Genomic DNA, 24,418 nt, shown 5'->3' on the forward strand with positions numbered 1-24,418 from the left:
AAACTAACACAACATTGTACACCATACTTCAATTGAAACATAAGACATGGAGGTCAAAATACAGGAACCCAGTTTGGTTCTATGCTGAGATTTTTTAGGAGGTTTGAAAGCTCACATAGGTAGAGTAATCAATGTTTGTCCTTAAAAGACAGTGAAGTTATAACACCATTTGAGAGAGAATTTACAGGGATAGTTTTTATTAACATCAAATTCTGGGTCTTAGGGGTTTTTTTCCTTCCAGTGGATAAAAGTTGACACTTTGATTATCATTGGCACATTTTGTGCCAAGTGTTGTACTAGGTGCTGAGGATACAAAAGCAAATCATCTTTGCCTGTAAGAACTAGACGACAGACACATAAATGGTCACTGCAGGGTGATGGGGTGAGGATTCTGATTGAGCCTGTTTACCAGGGGACAGCAGGAGGGTAGCAGAGGGCGGCTGGGCTAGGCCGGTGGGTAGACCGGAGATGGAGAAGCATTGGGGCAGACCTCCCCCAAGGAGGAGGTGACCTTGCATCTGGTCATCACAATGGATAGAAGTTAGCTGAGGGGAAACAGGAAACTGGTGAATTGGAGGAGGAGGTTTTGTCAGGAGAAGAAGCGGGCACAGGAATGTGGGTGGGCGGGTGGGTAGGGGGTGTGGGCAGCGTGTAGTTCTGGATGCTTATGTTCTCAGAGAAAGAGGCGGTGTCTGGAGGAAACAGCCTTATGCAGGGGATGGTCAGGAAACCTCGTGGGTTTTTTTTGTTTGTTTTAGAAAAGGGATTTACTGTAATTTAATACAGTGGTCCGAGTTCAGAGAAAGGAAGGGAAGATTGTGTTCAAAATATTAATTTGCAGCCCAAATGCAGAAGAGAGTCAAACAAAAGAGAGAATTAAATGAGGTATACACAGGAAAACACAATTAGAGGCATAAAACATGATGCTCTGTGCAGAGTCCATGACTGTTGCATATTTTTAACTTTTGTTGAGGTATAATTGATAGACAAAAGCTGTGCGTATGTAATGTGTACAATTTGATGAGCTCGAACACATGCAAATACCCGTGAAACCATCACCGCTATCAGGGTACCAGACACACAAATCACCTCTGAAGCTGATCAGGAAGCCTCTTGAATGGTGAGCTGCTGAGCTGGGGCTTGTTCCTGGGAGGGAGAGGTGTGGTGTTTAAGAAAAGGTGCACTGGGCAGACTGGCCTGGTGAGCAGGGCAAGGCTGCAGGGTAGACAGAACCCATGGTGTTTGTTCAGATTTTCTTTAAAAATGGGAAGGACATTAAAACAAGACGTTCTGGTCATTTTTGAGAAGAATGAATTACTTCAGATAACTGTCACAGTGTCTCCTTAGTTTCTGATCATTTATATCTAAGTTTACTTTAAAAAATAATTAGTTGCATGTAAAGAGCTCCTACTTGTGTCTATAAAATTTCTATTTTGAAAGAGTTCCTTGGGGAGAAAAAAAAAAAAAAGAAATCCCTTGGGGAATTGTGTTGATAGATCAGGAAAGCGATACAGTAACAACGTATCCATTTTTCAAGCCTGAGAATGTGTCCTTCTGTTGGTCCAGAGTCTAAAAGTGAAGTGAGTTTTCTGACTGCATCCCAGTGGATTAGAAAACCGACGGAGACTCTGGGGCACTGACTACAGGGTGCTTGTGAGCTCGGCCAGCACCGCTGTCTGCAGGGGACAGATGCACATCTTCCTGGTGAAGTTGAGCTCTCGGCCTGAATCTGATTTATTTGGTTGGGTTCCTGATTCCCCTGCAACCTTCTCTGTGGTTATTTGAAGGTAACTAAGTCAACGTCCTACACCCGTGGTTTATTTTGAAGTCAGTTTCATCCACCGATGTTTAGCAAGCCTGAGACTATGGGTAAGAAATCGTGCCCATCATGAAAGGGATGGAGGTACAGTGCAAAGAAACGTCCGCATCTTGTTCTCTTGTTCCTGTGCTTTGTATTTGGAAGGTTCGGATGCATCTCTGATAAATACCCTGTAGGGTAATAAAACTCAAATGGCCATGGTCTGGGCCAGAGGTGGTCATTAAGGGAGTGTGGAATTAAGTGAGACCTTAAAAGATTGTTCATCGGCTTTTGTTTTTAAGAAAAACACGGGCGCCGTACTTGCGAGCAGTGCTCTCGGGGCTGTGCTGATACTGTGACCTGCCTACTATCCGTTTGCTTTCTTAGCAAAAGTTCCTGGAGTTGAGTTGCCTGTTGTGTTCAGAAGTTCTATCCGGTTACATCAGCCTTGTTGGTAGTATATTAGGGTGCTGCTCGTGTACCCACACATCGTCATGTGCTTTTAGTCTGTTTAGTTTTTGCCCAATTCTGTCCACAATGCTCCCTGCACTTGAAGACTTCTTGGAGGTTTGGCCACTGTCTCTGCCCATCCTTTCACGACGAGCTCGGAGAAGAGCTCCTGAGATTGTTTTCTAACTGTCCTCCACTCACCACCCTCTGCTGGGTCCTTGGCTGAGCTGTGATGTCCTGGCCATCTTCACTGTCCCCCCGGCTGGGGTGACATATAAACAGCTCTTACCCCGAGCTCCTGAGATTGTTTTCTAACTGTCCTCCACTCACCACCCTCTGCTGGGTCCTTGGCTGAGCTGTGATGTCCTGGCCATCTTCACTGTCCCCCCGGCTGGGGTGACATATAAACAGCTCTTATCTGTCGTACTGGAGTGTGGCGTCTGGGGGACAGGGATGGGGTCTGGCTCACCGTGGGGGCTTTGGACCCTCCCGTGGAACTCTTCTCCAAGCTGGGCCTGAAGCTCATTTGCCAAGAGAAGGGACAGACCAGGTTTGTGCGGCAGTGCACTGGGCACCACTGGGCACCACTGGGCACCACTGGGCAGAGACGTGCTGGCAGCACGGGTCACAGCACGAGTCAGGACGCTGGGTGAGCAAAGCACGCAGGCGAAGCTGGGAGGTGACGTTACAGACGGCCCGGGGGTTGCTCATGGGAGCCTAAGAGCCGGTCGACTCTCCCGGGCGTGGTCCTGTAGCTGCCCCACCCACACCTGACCCCCACACACGTGTGAAACCATCTCCAGGTCCTTCAGCACCAGCTCAGAGCTGAATCACGTGAATGCTGGCCAGACACTCTGGTGGGGAGAGTGGTGTGTGTGTGTGTGTGTGTGTGTGGTTTGTTGTGTCCCCTTCCCTTAATGAACACAATACTCTGCCTTTCTCGCAGACCAGCGCGATATGCAGCTGTGGGCCTTGGAGCCTCTCATTCTAGTGCAGTAGGTCCATCCACAAATATCGTGAGTGTGGACCACATGCCAGGAAGTGTGGTGAACAAGGGCGTTATGTTGGGAAACAGCGACCCTGGTGCTGCCTTCAAGGGGGGGATTGCAGAGCGAGAGTTGGCCTCCCCGTGTCTGTGATGCCGTTTCCCAGTTTGTCTCTTAGGGACGTGATGTCTGAGAACTCGTGGCCCCATCAGGGGCCCGGGATGATGCTCTGAAGTGAAAGATCTTCCTGCCCGTGAAGGGTCTCCTTTTCCCCTGAGCTTGGTGAGCAGGTGTGCACGAAGAGGTACCGCACCTGCGTCAAAATGTACCCCCCCAGAATTCAGGAAGAGTCTATTTCCTTGGTTAACGTGCATCTGGAAGAAATAGAAAATGGCTATTTCCCAATTATCATGAAGCTGTATTAAGCCAACATGCGTGTATATTTTTCTCTCCTTCATTCACTCAAGGGCTTGGAAGGAAATCGCTCCCCTTGCATTTAGCACCGTGTCTGTGTGGCTTCTTCCAAGAGCCATTGGGTGCCCTGCAGATACATTTGACTCAGTGGGGATTGATGGCTCCGCCTTACCTCTGCAGGACCTAGGCAGCGGGGCGGCTATCTCTACACGTCCAACTTGATTGCCCCATGCATTTATATTGGTTGACCAGTTGGCTGGATTGTTGCATATATATTTTTCTTTGTTCTATTAATGACCTGAACTTCGTAACATGCTGATTAAAAAGTCCCAAAATGTAGAAAGAAAACCAACAAAGCCTGTCTGTGTCTCATTAAACTAACTGGCCCAGGCATCTGCTCAGGACATCCGTGAACAACTCAGACAGAGCAGACTTATCCCCGTGCTGACGGCTCAGACCCATCAGACCATCATCTTTCCAGGAAGCAGTGGTCTCTGTTTGCTTCTTAGGAAAACTCCAGCTTTTAAACATTTCAAACGGAAGAATGTGATTGGTTTTTTTTTTTGAGGGGGTGGTGCTTTTGCTAATATGACTTAGTAGGCTGCAGCTAGCTTCTTGGAAACCAAACCATCTTTTCAATAAGGCTGAAAAATCGTTTCCTTTGACTGAAAATGAATGCCTTCAATTTTAAAAGAACTCTACGTAGAGGTTTGTAGCTCAGACGAGCCCCACATGAGTAAAAGGTCACCCTGGAGACTTGTCTGATGTGACAGAGGCAAGAGGCCTTAGCCCTTAAAATTGTTTGGATCAAATATAAAGACCAAATTCAAATTTTAATTTAATCTCTTTCTGTCATTTTAATCATCTCAGAGATGAAGTGCTTTTCAGATTCTATTATTTTTTACTCTAATCGCAGATTCTCTCTGATATAAGAGAATAATTGCACATTTTATTAGGTTTGTAGGTTGACTGAGAACCGTCATCTGCAGGAGAGGGTAGTTCTCTTATTGACTTGTTCATTGGTGGTGGTTGACATAGTTGGGCGTGTCTGACGTTTTTCCTCTATCAGTTTCTATCCATTTTCTTTAGAAAGCGTAGGCTTCCACTTGCCTTCCTTGCATCGCAGCGGAGTCAGGCTTTGCTACTCTGTCCTGCTGCCGGAGCTGAGAGCAAGAGGAAGAACGCTTTGGGGTCGGGGTGTGCGTGAAGAGAATCACGCTTCTGTGTGAGACATCACTTGAGGAGGAGGTGGTGTTTGTGGTGGCTGCACGTTGTCGTGTCTGTAGCTTATTCTGGCGAACAGTTGGCATTGTTTTAGGGCGTGAGGATGGAGTGGGCTGACTGCCCAGTTCTCATCATTCAAGAAACCCTGGTGTTATTATAGCTCCATCTTCAGACTCAGGCCTCCCCCGCTTAGCTCCCCACGTCCCCAGGGACAGAGCTGCTGAGCGAGGGGTGCTGGCAGTGACAAGGTGGTTCGCTCCTCACTTGCTCTCTGCTGCGTGCCTACCCTCCCCCAAGCACACACCAGAGCCGCTTCCGTTGCTTCTGCTGCCCGAGTCCTGTGGGTAAATGAGCTGCAGCCCTTGTGGGCCGCACACTTGGTTGGATGTGTGGACAATTTAAAAAGGGAAGGCCTCATCTTCACCCTGCAAGAACTGGAAATCTTTTTTTTTTTAAATAACTTAACTAAATAAATAAAATTTAGTTAATTAATGAATGGCTGCATTGAGTCTTCGCTGCTGCACGCGGGCTATCTCTAGTTGCGGCGAGTGGGGGCTACTCTTCGTTGCGGCGCGCGGGCTTCTCATTGCGGTGGCTTCTCTTGTTGCAGAGCGCGGGCTCAGTCGTTGTGGCTCGCGGGCTCAGTCGTTGTGGCTCACGGGCTCTAGAGCACAGGCTCAGTAGCTGTGGCGCACGGGCTTAGTTGCTCTGCGGCATGTGGGATCTTCCCGGACCAGGGCTTGAACCCGGGTCCCCTGCGTTGGCAGGTGGATTCTTAACTACCGCACCACCAGGGAAGTCCAAGAACTAGAAATCTTGTTAATGTCCACTTACATTCATATTCAGTAGGTATGAAAATTAGCATAAATTATTATACCATTTAATGGGTTGGTACAGAAAGAAACCCTCTACTAAATTATACACGGAAACAATCCAACACAGGACTTTAAGGGAAGGGCTGATAAATTCAAACAAGGACACATCAGCCAAAATTTTCTTCTGACTCTCATCCCATCTCCATCCTGAAGACCCCGCGAGGCGCTGAGGCCAGGAGCTCACAGAGGATGTTCCCAGCCAGGCCTAGCACCGAGCTTGCGGGGGCATCCTCAGTGGAGAGGGGGGTTGCTGGTGCTTGGTGGTGAGTCCAAGAGTCAGGTAGACACTACGATACGGGCTTTTGCTCCCACCTTTCAGAATGCTGGTCCAAGTTAGCATTTATTCGGACTTCATGGCTGTCTTGTGAGGCCGATGTCAGTGGCGACAGGCCCAAACTATAGGCAGGACACTGAGAACCAGGGGACACAGTAACACTGTTGGGTCCTCAAGGTTGGGGGTGGAGACCCGAGCCCGGCCGGATGGCTCAGCAGAACAAAGTGAGAATTCCAGGTGTGTGTGTCCAAGTAGCCAAGAGCGGGGCACGGTGGTGAGTGGGCAGGCCCTGGAGGTAGACAGCTGTGTCCAGTCCTGTCTCAGCCACTCGTTCGCTGTGTGACCCTGCACACATGTTGATCTTCCTGAGCCTGGCCTCGTCACCCCCGAGGTGGTCAGGATACGGGTGCCAGTTTCTCAGCGTTGCGGTGAGGGTGACATGAGTCATCGGTGTAGGGAAGGTTACTGATGAGTAAACAGTACCTCCTAAAGCAGCACTTGCTGCTCCTATACGGTTGTTATTCTTTCTGTGGTCATTAGAGTCTCATATGTTTGCTTTCAACTTAAAAGTATGGATTTTAGAGCGTAAGGAGCAATAGAAATCTTCACTGTTTCCCACGGAGGAAGAGAAACAGAGCCAGGGAGGTTGTTGTCCATCTGGGTGAACAGAGGCCAGGACCCCATTTTGGCCATGTCATTTGATGCCTCTCACGTGACGAGTTCCCCACGGAATGCAGCTTGTTCATTCATGCACACGTGGTCATCGCTGGAGCTCCCTTCCCCACGGCTCTAGTCATGGGGACCCTAAAAACTTATAGGGAAGAGAACAGACTCCAGGGCATGGGCAGGTGCCTGTCCAAGGAAGGGTGGAATTTTCTTAGCAACCACAGGACCACAGAGGCTTCTGTTGGTAAAAATAATCAATGAACAATCAATGATAAGAATAGAAAAGAGTTTTTGTTGATCCAAACTGAGGACTATAGCCCAGAAGCCAGCTTCCCAGATTTCTCTGAGAAGCTTCTCCGGAGAAGCAGGGCTTTCAGCACAGTTTTACGTCTTGTCAGAACAAAGGACGTTCAACAAGTCAGGGAGACCTTTCTTCAAGGTTTCAAAAAACAGACCAGCATGTACACAGCGAGTCAGCATGGCCTTGGCACCAGGGAAGGGAGGCTCATCATCAAAGGAGGCCCAGCGCTGGCATCCCAGGAAGAGGGGCCTTTAATCTTTATCTTGAACATGGACATTCTTTACTTTTGGTCAGTGTGTGCTTTTCTTTAATTATTAAAGCAGATGTACAATGTATGTTTGATAGACCACAAACAGGCTGTTTTAGTCAGCATCAAATTCAGGTTACCTCGTGTAAGCCAGAATGACTTCCCCAGACCTCAATATGTGAGAATTTCTTTTTTTTTATTTTAAAGAAACAGCGTTATTGAAGATATAATTTCATATGCCATACAGTTCACCTCCTTAAAGTGTATAATTAATGGTTTTTAGTATATTCACAGATATGCAACCATCACCACAGTCAATGTTAGAACATTTTCATCACCTCAAAAAGAAACCCCATACCCTTTGTCTATCACCCCACTAACCCAACAAAGTACAAGCAGGAAACTGAGAACCAGAGGACAAAGTAACATTGATGGGGTTTTGTTACATTGCTTGAAAAAAAAAATTACGACACAGAAGGTATCGCTGCTTTAGATTCTATCTGTAGTATATACCGATTCAGTTTAATGAGACACTCTGTGTGTGTGTGTGTGTGTGAGAGAGAGAGAGAGAGAGAGAGAGAGAAAATGAAGGGGAGAGAGCAGGTGTTTGCTGTGACTTTGCTCACTGTGACACTGCTCTAGCCGCCCCCTCTGTCACATTCCCTTGATTGGGGGCCCAGTTTGGTCAATGAGTCCCATTTTGGGGCTGCGAGTTGGGTGGAATCATAAGGTTCCTTCCCTGTTGTGGGCCGAGTACTCAGAGCCATCTGCGTAGAGCTGGGAGCCCCTCTCTAGAAGCACCGCCCTCTACATCTCAGGTTTCTCATCTGGAACTTACTTCACTCTAACCCCCCCACCCCCATCTGGTACCGGCCCTAACCCCTCGGTCAGGTATCTGGTGACCTCTGCCTTGGTCCCCTTTCCAAGCTCAGCATCAGGCGCTCTGCCCTGAAGGCGGCGTTGTCCCACCAGACGAGGTGGATGTAGCAGGTGCTGGTGGCATCGACCCCACTTACCAGCCCGTAAACAGCAGCCTTGATATTTAGGCAGTGGTACAAGAGGTTACAAAACGTGGTAACCCCATACACGTGGCTGTTCCTGAATTCATTTCCTCTGAAACATACCAGGTGGAATCAAAGGTTATGATTTGGGCTTCTCTGAACAGGCAAATGAATACTCTTAGTCTGCACTTTCTTTAACCAAACTGCAAGGTGATCATTATTCACTTAGTGTGATAAGTGTGTCCTTGAACATGAAATGAAAACTGTTCATTATAATTAAGAAGGAGGAGAAAGAGACCTGTTTTTTAAAAATTTTATTTGTTTGTTTGTTTGTTTATTTATTTATTTTTGGCTGTGTTGGGTCTTCGTTACTGCACGCGGGCTTCTCACTGTGGTGGCTTCTCTTGTGGCGGAGCACGGGCTCTCAGCACACAGACTTCAGTAGTTGTGGCACGCGGGCTCAGTAGTTGTGGTGCACGGGCTTATTTGCTCTGTGGCATGTGGGATCTTCCCAGACCAGGGATTGAATTTGTGTCCCCTGCATTGGCAGGTGGATTCCTAACCACTGCACCACCAGGGAAGTCCTGGGACCTATGTTTGAAGTCCCAAAAGAATCATTTAAGAAATGGATAATTCGGGCCTCCCTGGTGGCGCAAGTGGTTGAGAGTCCGCCTGCCGATGCAGGGGATACGGGTTCGTGCCCCGGTCTGGGAGGATCCCATATGCCGCGGAGCGGCTGGGCCCGTGAGCCATGGCCGCTGAGCCTGCGCGTCCGGAGCCTGTGCTCCGCAACGGGAGAGGCCACAACAGTGAGAGGCCCGCGTACCGCAAAAAAAAAAAAAAAAAAAAAAAAAAAAGAAATGGATAATTCAACAAACATTTGTTTGTTACCTCTTATGTTTGGTGCAACGGGATTTGAAGTTGAGTAAAGCAAGTCCCTAACACCGGGTAGCTCAGAGCCCAGTCATGGAGACAGAGGTGCACAGCTGACTGCGTTTCAGACCAGACTTTATCCAAAGAAACACTATTACAACGGCCTTGATCAGTTAGAAGACCAAGTTGCAGATTAAGCCTGTGGTAGACTCAGCAGGCTGCTGTTACAGTTCATTTCTTCTGGGGGTGCACAGTGTATTGGGGTTCGTGTCCTCTCTTTACACAGACCCACATGTGGGTGGTCACTATGCCGGTGTGCCCGCCAGCCCAGGACCTGCCGCCCCGGGTGCCTGATGGCTGGCCATCTCTCTCTGCCACTGTCCAGGACTTTAGCACATGTCCAGAACCGTCACGAGTGATTTTCATGTTCGGCCTGGGGAGTGGTAGAATGCTGCTGTTTCTTTCCTTTTTTTCCCCAGTCGCTTTATGCTTTAGAACAGTTTCAGGTTCAAAGCAAAACTGAAGGAAAGGGACAGAGATTCCCCTATGCCCCTGCCCCACACATGCATGGCTTCCCCCACTATCAACATCCATCCCCCGCCAGAGCGGTACCTTTGTCACAACCAGTGACTCTACATGGACGCGTCATAACCACTCAGAAGCCATCGTTGATGGTAGGGTGCACTCTTGGTGTACGTTCTGTGGGTTGGGACAAATGTACCTCTTGATTTTAACAGTCTTACGTGGGTGGTCATGAAAAAGAAAAGCATTATCCTTTCCTGCTATTGACACCAAGAATTAGTGGCTTTTATGTCATATAGGCTTTAGCTTTGGGAAGGGTCTATGCTATTTGGAAGAAAGGTCTTTGTTTAATTTACCTCCATTCCCACCCAACAAATCCCACTTCAAAATAAAAAAAAAAAAAATAAAGGAATGGAAAAGAGAGAGGCATTCATCTGTGCACTAACTCCCCGGATGTCAGAACCTAGACTGGCTACCGCCATCCCCGGGGCTCTCAGGGCTCCTGGCTGTTTGGATTAGGACTGGGGTGAAGGTCGTTAGTGGACAGGCTGCCCCCTTTTTCAGAGTGCACGTAGTTACGGCTCGGCCTGCTTGTTGGATTGGTAGCCAGGTGGCCTTTGTTCCAGGCACCAGTGACAGGTGAAAGGCAGGTGTAATTAAGATCCTTCTCTTAAGCACCTTGCTCGTCATTCATTTTCAGCGTTGCATCAGTTCGTGCTGCCCGGTCCTGATGGAGCCACAGGTTTGCTCCAGAACATCAAAACTGAAGCCCTTCTCGGCTTTCCTCTGGGCTCTGGTACCCACCTGCCCCACCTGTTTCCGGTACCCACCTGCCCCGCAGCAGAGGCCAGGCATGCTGTTTTGAAACAGTAGTGAAATTTACAGTGGGGAAACAATCAATGTATGTTAACTTCAAGGAAGGCAGACACTCCTGAGAGGGTCTTGGGGGCCTTAATAAAGCATTTCAAGGAAGCGGAGTATCGAATTCATGCTTTTTGTGCTAAAAACATTAAGGTATTTAAATGTGTTATTCTGATCCCTGTTGCAGCCTGGGAACAGGAGGATCCAATATCTTTTATTTAAAATCCCAGCCTTCCTCGACTGCGCCGTTCTTTTGAGCCTAGTACAGGAAGAAACAGAGTCTATAACCAGTCGACGTCAGTGAATATAAAACTGTGTGTAATTCACAACATACAACCTAGTAAAGTTTTTATAAAATGCGGTTGCCCAGATCTTAATCGATTCGACACCATTTAATGGAGATGTTAGGTTTTCAGAAGCCAGCCTCCTGTCTGAGCGCCCCTTGAATTGCTCTGTTTCCCGGACACATGATAAAATTGTCACGGACGCAAGTACGGATGATAAATTGTGAACCCCCCAAGCAGGGTATCCTGATTTCAAAGGGGGCTCTTTCTCAATTGCAGAGTAAGCTGATCTTCAGCAGACGGGGTGTCCTCCCTTTACCGAGAGCCCTCTGAAAGCCTGAGCTGCCCCGGCAGCATTTACGGCCGTGGCGCAGGATCAGGTTATAAGGGGTTTTGTTCACTTAATAAGGAGGATCAGGTTCCCTCTCGACTCGCAGCGTTAGATGGTTGGTCTGCACCCCTGAGGCTGGGGAGGACGGGGGGGGGGGGGGGGGCGTCACCAGGCAGGTAGTGGTCGAGGTCAGTGATAAATAGATTGCTTCATCTCAGTTGGTAGCATCCTTCCCTTTTAAATTCCTGTTTGTGGAGGAAATTTTTAGAGTTTGGAATCAAGATGTAGAGGCTGTATTAGGATGACTTCAGATGACTAGACGATCTGATCTTAAAATTCTTCATCCTTAAATGCCGGGTGATTCATCCCGGTGAAAGTGCACGAGCGAGTTTGTTTTTCAAGGTCCAAACGTAGGAGAATCAGGACTGTATTTTGTGCAGTGCATGTGTGTGTACAGCCCTGAGAGATCAGGGACCCCTTCAAACTTTATGTGATTCTTAAATATTAAACATTGAATGAGGTAAATGAACCTTTTAAACAACGAGGATATTATTAGTAGTAAAGGTTAATATATTGTTACAGTGGCAGATTTATATAAATGGTATTTTTTAAAAGCCTCTCAAGGTCTCTTTTGCTTCCACCCTTCTTCTCCCCCCCTCCCCTTCCTCCTTCCTCTCCTCCCCCCTCCCCTTCCTCTCCTCCCCCTCCCCTTCCTCTCCTCCCCCCTCCCCTTCCTCTCCTCCCCCCTCCCCTTCCTCTCCTCCCCCCTCCCCTTCCTCTCCTCCCCCCTCCCCTTCCTCTCCTCCCCCCTCCCCTTCCTCTCCTCCCCCCTCCCCTTCCTCCTTCCTCTCCTCCCCCCTCCCCTTCCTCTTTCCTCTCCTCCGCCCCTCCCCTTCCTCCTTCCTCTCCTCCGCCCCTCCCCTTCCTCCTTCCTCTCCTCCCCCCACCTTTTTTTTTTTTTGCGGTACGAGGGCCTCTCACTGTTGTGGCCTCTCCCGTTGCGGAGCACAGGCTCCGGACGCGCAGGCTCAGCGGCCATGGCTCACGGGCCCAGCCGCTCCGCGGCATGTGGGATCTTCCCGGACCGGGGCACGAACCCGTGTCCCCTGCATCGGCAGGCGGACTCTCAACCACTGTGCCACCAGGGAAGCCCTCGTCCCCCTTTTTGATAGAGCTTGAAGATGAACTCAACTGCTGCTTTTGAAAGTTGAGTTATACCTAAAGACTCTTTTCTGGAGTGTGGAATCATTTACCCTTAATATTTTTGAAAAATGAATACTTAGACCATGTTGAAAATCATCTTTGCAGTTATAGGACGCCATGGAAATTTTAAGCTTTCTGCAGCTTGAATTTAATATATGCCCACATATATGTATTAAGTTCTGTATTAAGTTCCTAAAATGACCACAGAATTGCTCCACCAGGATATAAGGCAAGATGGCAGGGCATCTGCCTGCCCCGCTCGGTGCAGTCAGAATCGTCATATTGCGCCCGTAGTATGCACTCAACCTTCAGTGTGATCAAAGGGAGGCTGCCCTATGGCTGAAACTGGCAAAATACTGGAAATGTTATCAGAACTTGTACATTTCAGCCATACCAAAATAAGTAATGCCATTGGTATATCTGGGCCCTTAGATTCATTTCTCAGCAGATCCAGTGGCATGTTGGCCTGTATTTCATAGGGTTGGCTGAACCACATCAGGGTTCACAGTTATTTCATGCAGATATTTATCACCAATAATGAGATACAGGCCATCATCTTATTCAATCAGCAAGTTCAGTGCTTACTCTACTAACTACTGAGCTGAATAGTTATTAATAGGGCAAAGGTACTGAGGTATTCGAGATTGCGATAGAGTGTGATTTCAGACTTAAATCCTTGTGCGAAGAGCAAATACACGGTGAGGTGCTTAGATAGAAAGACTTTGGAGGATTTGTGCCACCGGCATCCCCGAGACCATCTGTAAAGACTGGGTAAGCCCGTGTCTGCTACGTCTTCAAAGTGCTTATGCAAGATGATACTCAGGGACTCACTGTTGGCTTATAATAGTCAAAGCATCGTGATTGAGAGAGGCCGGGGAAAGAGAGCAGGCTTACGTGCTGGCCTTTCCCAGGAGAGCCCAATGCCAGAGAGCATTGCCAGACATATGTCATTAAGAGCTGTCACAAAAAGCCTGTAATAAGCCTGTAATGTTTCCAAGGATATTAGTAGAAAACAGAATCAAGACCATTTGCTTGTTTGGTCAGGAAGTTTGCAAACAGTGTCCGTTCCTAGACCACAGGAAAAGTGGGGTGTTTTTATCTGCTTCCGAGGGTGGTAAGTTTAGATCTTATAGAGGCATCTGGTCATTTTGGGAATGCTTTCATTCACCATGTTTCTAGGCCTGTTACTTACATGGAAGTTAACTTTTTTTTTTTTTTTTTGCGGTACGCAGTCCTCTCACTGCTGTGGCCTCTCCCGTTGTGGAGCACAGGCTCCAGACGCGCAGGCTTAGAGGCCATGGCTCACGGGCCCAGCTGCTCCGCGGCATGTGGGATCCTCCTGGACCGGGGCACGAACCCGTGTCCCCTGCATCGGCAGGCGGACTCTCAACCACTGCACCACCAGGGAAGCCCCGGAAGTTAACATATTTTTGTGTGAAATTGACATATTTTTTCCTCTTGTTCATAGTTACGGTTAGAGATGTGATTAGTCTTAGAATCATGATTGTGGTAGTTAGTTCCCATTGATTGAAAGCCCACTGTATGAATCGTGGGTTGGCAGTGAGGCTGGGGTGAGGGGCGGGCAGGATGCGAAGGAAGGAAAGGTAAATCTAAGAGACGAACAAACACACCCCACAGAATGGATGTGGCCAATTATACTGAAAATAGAGTTCATAGAAATAAATACACCTGTTAGAAAATTTGGGGATCAGTCCTTAAAACATTGGTGGCGCCCCCATGTGGTCTGTCATCCTTTCTGCTCTTTTATGAGGCAGCCAATGAGGTTAGAGAAGGAATAGTAACTTTAGTCCTATGGCATTTTGTAGGAAACCCCACCTTTTATATTACCAATCAGATGTGGTTTTGAAATTTGTTTTTAACTTTTATATTGGAGTATAGTTGATTTACAATGTTCTGTTAGTTTCAGGTGTACAGCAAAGTGATTCACATACATATATCTATTCTTTTTCAGATTCTTTTCCCATTTAGGTTATTACAGAGTATTGAGCAGAGTTCCCTGTGCTATACAGTATGTCCTTGTTGATTATATTAGTGTGTATATGTTAATACCAAACTCCTGATTTATCCCTCCCCCCTACCTTCCCCCTTTGGTAACCATAAGTTTGTTTTCTAAGCGTGTGAGTCTGTTTCTGTTTTGCACATAAGTTCATTTGTATCATTTTTTTAAGATTCCACATATAAGTGATGTCATATGACATTTGTCTTTCTCTGTCTGATTTCCTTCACTTAACATGACTATCTCTAGGTGTATCCAGGTTGCTGCAAATGGCATTATTTCACTCGATTTCAGATGTGGTCTTGAAATTTTTAAGGATTGAGAGAAACGCCAAATGATGGGAGGGTCTCCATAGCACCTTAATCTTCAGAGGAAATGCTGGGGTGGTAGGACAGAACCCTTCACTGCTGAAGCTGCCACAGCTAGAAACTCTCATCCCTGAAAGACCCCTCGGGTGGGGTGCCACTTTCTCAAAGCCTTCAGCTCGTGGACGGCATTTTTCTCTTCAAGTTTTCATCCTGCTTTTTAGAGTGTGTCCTGCACTAGCCCCCATTTGTGAGGCTGCCTCTTGGTCAGGCACTGTGTTCTTTGGAAAAAAACCTGGACTGCTTGTTGAGCTCTTGCATCTCTCCGAGGCACCATCTCTCATGGCTTCCTCATGGATTGGGTTGGTCAAAAAGTTCGTTCAGGTTTTTCCGTAAGATGTTAACCCAACCCAATAGAATACAGCCCCTCTCTACTTGTAAGTGTTTACGTTGAGGGAGCACTTCAGTCTCCTCTAGAGCCATTGAGTGATTGAGTTTAAACTTCACTTCTTTGTACCCACAAATAAGCCAGACCACAGGGTCCCATTGGGTCCCACTAGACACGCCCCCATCCTCCTGCTACCCGTCTCCCCTGAGTCCCACCTTTGCTGCTGGGCTCCGGGGCCCATCCCAAGCTGCGTTTTGGAGCTTCCGGCTATGGTGAAATGCACTGCAAACTGGGACATGTGGTTAAGTGTGACAGCCTTACACATTTTGAGTCAGAGCACAGATGTAGGACATTCCAGAAGAGGGTAACTGTCCAAGAAGCCTGGACCACTGGCCCTATGTAAGTGCACCAAATATATCTAGAGAAAGAACACAGGGGTCAGAGGGATGTTAGTAAGGCAGCCATGGAAACATTTATTAAGCAGGTATATGATCGTTCAGTTATTTTTAGATTTTAGACTCATATGTTAGGTGTTTGTATATTACAAACTCTATATGATCTTAAATTTTTTTAAACTATATGAAATTTTTGAGGTGCTACAACTTTTAAAACATTCAGGATAACTGACTGCTTATAAGAAATTAGGTGTAATGCTTTTTTCAGTGGTTTTTTAATCAAAGAAAATCTCTTTCATGGAATAGTATCTTTAATGGAAAAATAGAAACTTTCACAAATGAGATCATATATGTTGGCTTCTGCATCATTAAAAAAAGAAACCTAGGAAGTCTTGTATACCTTATTTTGGTTGGTATTTTTCCCTCTTACCCACATATGGGAGGCACTCGGACAGGAAGCTATTTTAAAGGAAATTCCAACCCAAATTTGTTCTTATTCGTTGGGGTTTAAAAGCAAAGAACCACCTACAAATGTCAAGCTTGGAAAAAAAGAGGATGAAATTCACTGTTTCGAATTAATTTTGTTATTCTATGAAAATTTTACATGACTCTTGTGCTATGGAAATATAAACTTAGCTAATTAAAACGCTGAGCGAGAGAGAACTTGTTATCCTGTCCAGAACGGCGCTGGCTGCTTCAGTGTGGTCTACGGACAGCAGCATCCGGTCACCAGGAACTTGTCAAAGTGCACATTCCTGGATCCCACCCCAGACTTCCCGAATCAGAATGTGTACTTTTACAAGCTTTCTAGGTGGTTCTGATGGTCGCTTAAATATTGAGACTCAGTGATCTCGGGCAGTGGTCTTCAGACGTCCATTTCAGTCATGAGACTGTCCACATGGGATAAAGAAGTTTGGAAGTCGAGTTAGTGGACGTGTGTAGTGCGTCTGGTTGATTGGTAAGTGTTGCGGCCCTGGTCGAAGTTCTCTTGGGTGCCCCTGGGTGGAGAGCCTTGTAACACCCCTGGTTCATCTGAGCTCAGTTTACAAATCAGTCACGGAGATCCAGCCCCTTTTTGACAAATGGGGCAGCTGAGCTCTGAGAAGGGAAGGGATTTGGTTAAGCTTGATTTTGCAAATATCAAAATTTAGAAACTCTGGTGATACTGCAAATCCGAATTTGAAAACTCACTCTGAGACCAGGGCTTTTGTAGATCAAATAAATGAGTGCATGGACACTGATCTTATAAAAGTAGTTACCAAAGGTTTTACTTAACGGTTCTATTTGAAATGACTTTTAAAAGTGAGTTTTAAAATTTCAGGAACATGTATCTCATAAAATGAGGGACTCCAGGATACTGAATATTTTTAAATCAAAAGGCAAATTTGTTTTGTGTGTTAAAATCTGTTGTGTTAGCCAAAAAAAGTGGGTAGAAAACCTCTCCAGTTGATTGAAGATCTTTGAGTTGATATTTTTATTCATAATGCACCAAAATAGGTTATACAAGTGACCCAGCACCTAGCTTGGCTCAGATATGGTCTGGAATTCTTATTATATGGGTTGAATGTGTTATACGCTGGGACTACTTACTTCAGTGTGGCTTGTGATTCCAGGTCACAAATGAAGATTTAAAGAGTGCTGTTAATGCTTCCTGGTAACTTGGTCTACTAAAATACTACATGTGGCTTCAGCATAGTGAAGCCTATTCAGTTCTGTAAAAATTAGCTGTTTGACATCTGTTTTGAAGGCCTCGTGTGTGTTAGAATTATGTTTTCTCAAGGCATTACAGCTGAGGGCGTAATAAATCGTGGATGAGAAGTTCACGCTTCCAAAACACTGGGATATGACTTGGTTTATATACCCCAGTCAGGGTTTCTCTTTACTTTTTGCTTTTTGGGAAGAGGCGGCTTTTGGACTTGCATAGATTTTACTTTAAGCCCTCAGAATTAGGACTTCACTGGACCTACCTGAGATGCGGATCTCAGACAGGCAGGCGCAGTGAGCCTGTTGGACTTGCTCCTGTCTCACGTTGGTTGGCTTAACTGCTAAACCCCCAAAAAGAAAAGCAACAGCTGCAACCTCGGATGTTCTCAGCACCTTCCCTGGTCCACCACCTCGGCCCTTCCACCTCCCAAAACCCCGTATTCGCTTGGCTGGGCGTGTGCCCCTGGGCTCCCTTCTCTCCAGATCACACCTGGTCACCTTGCTTGGTCACCTGGGTGGCACACAGAATCTCAAGGAGCTACAGCCTCAGTCCGGTCCAGTGCTGTTGAAGAGTCTGTTCACGCTCCCTTGTGATGTCTTTCTGGAAGCAGAAGAAGAGGTCAAGACGAAATGATGACACTGTTAGGTGAAGTTCTGTTAATGAATACGTTGTTCAGTAAAGTTGGTGAAAGTGAAAAATGTCTTTCATTTTTACTTAAAACTGAATGAATTTTTGGCCAACCCAATACTTCAAGGAGTGAATAGTTGTCCTTGAAGAGTGATTGATGTCATCACGGAGAGGCATGATGAACGCAGAGATCCCCGGAGTCCCTGCGTTCGCGGTACCCTAGTGTCTTCCTCGTTGCTTTGTAAAGTCCCTAGGCCAGAAGAAAACGGAATAGTTTCTAACTGTTGGGTAGGTAAAGTCAAACAGTTGAAGAAGGATTCTGTCCTAACCACTGAGCAGACGTTTGAAACAAGCGTGCACCTAAATGCAAAGAGATCATACTTAGTTTCTTTCATCCTTAAGGGACCATAACCATTTCCGATGGTAAAGGTGGGGGGCACCTGTAGGGCACTGTTTGGCTTCTCAAACCTTGACCTAAGAGTGGATGCCGCCCCCCTCACTTCCTGTTCCACAGTGACCTTTCCTGGGGCATTTGCTTTGTATCCCGGCAGCCATGAGCATTCAGCTTCGCAAAGATAGATCACAAAGAGGGATGTAGTGTGAACTAATGCTGAAACTGTGAGCTCTTTCCAGCTGGTGTTTTGTACCGCCTGACAGATGCTGTGCTTCCCTTGGACGTTGGTAATTACCCCTTCGGTACCCCAGGGACGCACACACATGGTCTGGGAATCATGGGTCAGATGGCGTGCACTTCTCAGGTGTGTCCATTTATTGTTTCCAATAATTGAGATTTTGGGGTGAGGTAGGAGACAACATTTGTTTCACACCTGCTAGGTAACATATGGCTTCACATAAATACATCACAACCATCTCATGAGGCGGGTGGTTATCATTTTCCCCATTTCATTGATGAAAGACGAGGACTCGTAGAATTATTTCCCTGTTTAAACCATTAGTAGGAGGCCCAGGAAAAGGTCATGCTCAGCCACTTAAATTTGAATTCTCCGCTGTTTTTTCTGTATCACATTTGGTCTCTGCTTCTATGGAGTTCAACAATGGGACGAGAAATCACATTGTGTAGCAAATGAGAATTACCGGCTGCATCTGCCAATAAGAAATTTAACGAGAAAGAGGAATGTAAAGATCAGCCCTTGGATCCAGGTAGCAGTTACATGCCCTTGGAGGGGACAGACAGAGCTTACACCCCTGTATATCTGTATATTAAAATTGTTTAATTGCTTTCACGTAGTCGACTAGAAGCTCAGGGATAAACAATGAAAGCTTCCAGTAATTTCCTTCCAGGCTACATTAAAGTAGGTCTGTCATCTGCTACCAGAGAGATGGTGGTCTGTTCTGTTCTGCTCTCAGCTGTCTAGAAGACCCTCCATGGAAGCTCTTTTTAAGTTCTGCAGCTTGCCTGTTACCTGACGGATGGAGGACCCGACTGAACCAACGGAAACCGGGCTTTAGGAGGAAGGAGGTGATGGGTGTCGTCCTACTTCAGCCTTGTTAGTATCTGGAAGAAGAGTTACATTTGTTCTGCCCTAACCCGAAGGACACGATTAGGACTTTGAACTATGCTTATCAACAACAAAAGAGCAGTAATAATTTTCAGTGGTTGCAACTTCCCCAAGGAGGCAGTACATTCCAACCCATCACTGAAACTACCCGTGAAGATGATATGAGAGAGCGTAGGTCACACGACACGGCTCCTCCAGCCCTTTCGACCCTTAGATTCTGCTTGTCCAGCTTGCGCGTCCTCGTTCCTTTGGAACGAGCAAAGGCTTCCAGGATACCTGTTGGCGGGTTCAGCTTGCTGTCTCACCAAGCACATTTCCGTCCAGGGCTGGTAAAATGGAAGTGTTCTGTTGGAAAGCGGTATTCCTGTGGGTTGGAGGCCATATGAAAGATGCTACTGAGAGAATCTTTGAGGGTCCCTTCTAGCTTGTAAGTGCAGTCCACACGTAGGTGCGGAGGGCTATCTCCGGGAAGCCCAGAATGGTCTTTTGCTCTGTGTGTGTGTGTGTGTGTGTGAGAGTGATTTAGGGATTTACCTGTACATTTCACAGGTCCAATACCAGCTTACCAGTCTAAAATGTAGAACAGGTCAGTCCTGATATACTAGTGGTTTTATCATGTCGTTTTATTATCTGGTCTTAGAGTCCGAACAAACACTTCCTCATAAGTAACGTTGCCGTGCTTTGGACCCTGTAGATTTAGATTGGCTCTTCTTCCCAGGGGGCTTATGGAACATAGCCCACCTTTGTTGATTCTCTGTGGACACAACCCCTCTTAGGTACTGGCTACCTTACCTTCTCCGTTGGGGCCATGCCTGTGCGCAGTTCAGTTCTTACAGACCTGCTGCCCTGGGCTCCTCTTCGTCAGCCCTCTGCCTTGACGGCCCTTCAAACGCTGCCTCTGTCTCTGGGGTGGGCATGGAGGACTCTTCCTTCTTTGCTCTCACACCAGTCCTCTTTGTGCCCTTCTCAAGCCCTGCCAATTTTCGTTCCCTTCTCTGAAAGCAGGTTTTATAGAAAATTCCCTTGCCAGCCCTGGGTTATGTATGACGGAGGCAAAGCCAAACTGGGGTCTGTGCTAGTTTCCTGAGTTATCGGGAAGACGTATCCTAAGACCTCTGTAACCAGCTTCGCTGCCTTGATCATTCGGGAGGGCACACGTGCCCAGGAGGAGTTTGCGCATACGGATCCCGCTGAGCGGCGCGATTACCAACGGGCTGTGCTTTAAGTTAGTCTGAGTTGTGTATTTCATCTGTGAAGTTGGCAACTACTTGAAAGCCACAAGCTACTGTTTTCTAAAAGCTTCTTTGCACATGAGCCTAAAACGTCTGTATTGAATTTGGAAATTGTCCAATAACTGCCCTTTTAATGCAGTGAAATGTAGATTACAGCTGTTTCCTCTGGAAAGACTCAGAGAGTCATAACGCCTCTCTCTTCTCCTCCAGAGTGTCCCCTCTGCAGAAGTCGGAGATAGTGGATGTGGTGAAGAAGCGGGTGAAGGCCATCACCCTGGCCATCGGGGACGGTGCCAATGACGTCGGGATGATCCAGACAGCCCACGTGGGTGTGGGCATCAGTGGCAACGAGGGCATGCAGGCCACCAACAACTCGGATTATGCCATCGCACAGGTCAGTGGTGTGGTCGACCCGCCGTCCCATCTTGTCGACAGGGTTCGCTGGGCATGAGGGCCTGGCTGGTGCTTGACCTTCAGTCCAGCCCTAGACCTCTGCCACCCCTTTGGAAGCCGCATGGAGGAGAAACCACCAGTATATTTGGGTTTCTCTGTTGCCTCGATCTTGTGCAGTTACGAGGCCCTGTCCTGCGGTTTGGGGTTCCTTTCCAGCTGTGGGGCAGGCTGGGCTTTCTGTCGTCCAGGTGAGATGTCATTCCTGAAAGATGGGTCTCAGTGATTTTATAATAATAATCTCTTCCCCTCAACTCTGCATCTGCTGCAGAGTTTTCTAATGCCATCCCGTGCCCAAGGATGGCTGTGTTCGTAGCATCCGTTCTCTGCAATTCCTATCCTGATCTCCCCTCTTCAGAAGGTGCTGGAACCCTCTCTCATCAGCTCTTTAAGGTCAGGGGGAATCGGGGATTCACAGCCGCTGCCCTCTGGGGCTGTGTCCAGGGCTGTCCAGGGACACTGCTGTCAGGTGAAGTGCCTGGAGTGTGAGCCCTGGGTTTGGGCGGCAGTTCCCCTGCAGTCAGAGCACATAGCCTCTGGCAGGTCGGCCACATCCAGCCCATTCCTCTCTGGACCATACGTTTCAGCAGCGGCTCCTGACCTCCTTAGTAGTTCCTGTCCCTGCAGCCTGAGGCTGAAAGAAATGTCCACTCCACAATGACAGCCCAGAAGTGAAGGAAAATAGCCAACCTCCTGATCCCTGAGGTGCATATCTAGACCGTTGATGCTGCTTGACCGTCAGGAAAATCTAGACATCGTGGAGAGCACAGACTGTTTCCTCCTGTCTCTGGGTCACAGTGTGCTGAGATTAAATGCCTGCTCATTGGCTGTAGTTCCCCCGTATGTCTCCACTGTTCAGTCTTTTGAAGAATGTGTTAACCTAATCACGTGAACACAGTAATAATGGCTTTTTCCTCCTTCAAGCTGAAATATGGGGCTGCATCTTAAACGTGGAGGAGCTTGCTGCAGGCTGGTCCTCTGCGGCTTTGGGGACTCCACCTCCTGGAGCGGGGCTGTGCCTTAGATCCCATCTCCAATTCCCTACCAGCTGGTGGTTGTGCAAACACAGGGAAGAACTGCAGGATCCTCATGGCTCTGAAAAGTGCATGAAATCAGCCTTGTTCCTTTGTTGATTTCAAATAAATCCTTGAGATGATTGCTGACCTCAGTAGGAAGAATAAATTCCGATTTTACAAACTAGGGCTCCTTCACAATAGGTGACCTGCCACGGGTCTCAGGCCCCAGGGTCAGAGAACAGCGGACCTGCACGTGACCTTGGGGGACCAGCCCCGCACACCTGCCCAGTTACTTTCCCGAGTCAACTACTCCAAGGCCTCTGGGACTCACGCTTCCTGCAGTCTGTCAGCAGCTGTAGATGTTATACACCCCAGCATTATTAAATACTTGAGTTATAGCATCATCTGGCTGGCAGGGATCTTTAGAGATTTCCTAGGAGCTCCAGGCAAATATTTGTCTGTCTTTTTCTTTCAAATGTCTAGGGAAGGGAGATTCCATGATTTGCTTTATTGAAACTGTACTAATAGGATGTGGGATCTGGAGCAGTTGGTCTTTTCAAATTATGAAAGGCCAGTCAAAATTAAAAGCCAATCAAAATCAAGGGAGGGCCGAGAGGGGAGCAGGACTTTGTGAGTCTAGTTAGGGGTTTTCTTGCCCATCCAGCGCAAGCCAGCAGAGGGGAGCTGATGGGTGGCCCCACGTGGCCGCCACCCCTCCCGCCCGCCGTCCTGTTCACGCTTAGGCAGAGATCCCGTTATTTGGGGGCTGCGTTCTCCTTGTCCTACACCCTCTCCACCCGACAGTATGCTTCCTCTGCCTTAATTACTAGGTAGGAAATGCCACAATCTGCTGAATTCCTTTAGCTGAAGTTAATCAAATAATCAGTGTCTTTGGTTGAAGTGACGCCTTGCCCTTGATCTGTTTATTTTCATGTGGACGAATACATTTTTGATTGGGTTTTCGAGCACGTGCCCTGGAGAGTCGTTCCAGAAGGGAAGAAGTCAGCTCAAAGACTTGTCCTTGGGAAAATGATGAGGTCGGCAAAGCTCTGGTTCTGTTTCTTCCCCACCGGCCCCTGCTTCTATCCGCAGGAGCGGCCCTGGGACTGACGGCCGGCCCCCGTCTTGCTGCTTTGCTGTGCGTGGGCCGCCCGGGTAGTGCTGAGTCTCCAGCCCTCGGCTGCCTGGTCTCCTCGGGAGAGAGTCATTTGGGCCCCCTGCCTTCTTAATGTTTTTTGAGAGACCTCATGAAAATAGCATTTCGACTTAGGATCTGTTTTTTTTCTTTTTTCTGCAAAGAAGTCACTGTAGCGCCAAGCCAGCGCCTTCTGGATGATTCCAGCAGATGTTCTCTGTACCCATTGAAGGCTGAACTCCAGGGGGTCTAGGTCAAATGCAAACTTCCTTTTTATTTGTTTCGCTAGTTATTTTATGATTCCCCGTTCCCCTCTGGAATCCTTGATGAGCCTTTATGGAGAGTTTTATTTTTCCATATGTACCTACTCCTCCCATTTTGGGGTCTCATTCAGCTTTTCGAGCAGCACATAGATGAGACATCTGCCTTTCCCGATCTGCAGGAACTCACTGAGATGCGATTCACGTGGGATTGAGCCCCTGGTCTTAGTGCTAATGCAAACTATTGCATGCCTTCCTCTTGAAAAAGTATTTTTTAAAAAAGATACTGTATTTTCAGGCAGCCTTTCTTTTCTACACATAGTTCAATATAATCTCAAAAGTCATCTGGAACGAATACGAAGTTTACAACAGCAACAGGATTTCTAGTATCTGTGGACGTTCTCACTCCGACCTGGTTCTCTCTCCTGGGAAAGGAAACAGAGTTTGAGTTGGTGCACTTCCCTGCGACTCAGAACAGGAGTTAAGGTTTTAGTTCAAGGCAACCCAGGAGGGATTCAGCACCCGGCGAGGCCAGTTGAATATACTGTGAATTTAAGCAGGGCTGCACCCACAGACGGCGCATACACGCCAAAGTACGCCCAGGCTGCAACCCAGAAAAACAACCCATTTCCCCCCCTCCGGCTCCTTGTTCACACTTTTGGAGACCTTTGTGAAAGAGGACAGGAAGCGCAAAGCCAGGCTGAGGGGAGGGGAGGCTGAGGAGATACGATGGGAGTGGTGACCCCCTGCCACAAGGAGGATTCAAGTATTTTATTGGAATATTGCTGAATATTTCAGGCTGTGAGAACTAAGCTGTTACATCGCTCTCAGCTTAGGAGCAGCTGCCTGGGGGTGTGTTGTTTGGATGGATGACTGCATCGCACTCCAGCAAGAGGGTCTGTGTACTTGTCAGAGGCCACAAAAAGGGGGAGGACGTGGGTAGAGAAGTGGAGGGCAGAGTGTGTGTCTGCGTCTGTGAGTCTCACTGTCCTTAACCTGCAGGCTAACCGCGGAAACAGGTAGCGCACGTATGTGCATCCCTTCTTTTTACAAGGATA

At 47.5% G+C, this 24,418-nt stretch overlaps 1 protein-coding gene across 1 annotated transcript in view; it reads left to right on the forward strand.

Annotated features, from left to right (window-relative positions):
- LOC132477650 (phospholipid-transporting ATPase IB) overlaps positions 1-24,418 on the forward strand; it is a 451,641-nt gene that overhangs the window by 221,145 nt on the left and 206,078 nt on the right. The window contains exon 25 of the mRNA XM_060080119.1: positions 20,710-20,893. Within this exon, the coding sequence (XP_059936102.1) occupies positions 20,710-20,893 (184 nt within the window). The remainder of the gene's footprint in view (positions 1-20,709; positions 20,894-24,418) is intronic.

The sequence above is a fragment of the Mesoplodon densirostris genome, chromosome 17, assembly GCF_025265405.1.
Source record: "Mesoplodon densirostris isolate mMesDen1 chromosome 17, mMesDen1 primary haplotype, whole genome shotgun sequence".
Taxonomy (NCBI): domain Eukaryota; kingdom Metazoa; phylum Chordata; class Mammalia; order Artiodactyla; family Ziphiidae; genus Mesoplodon; species Mesoplodon densirostris.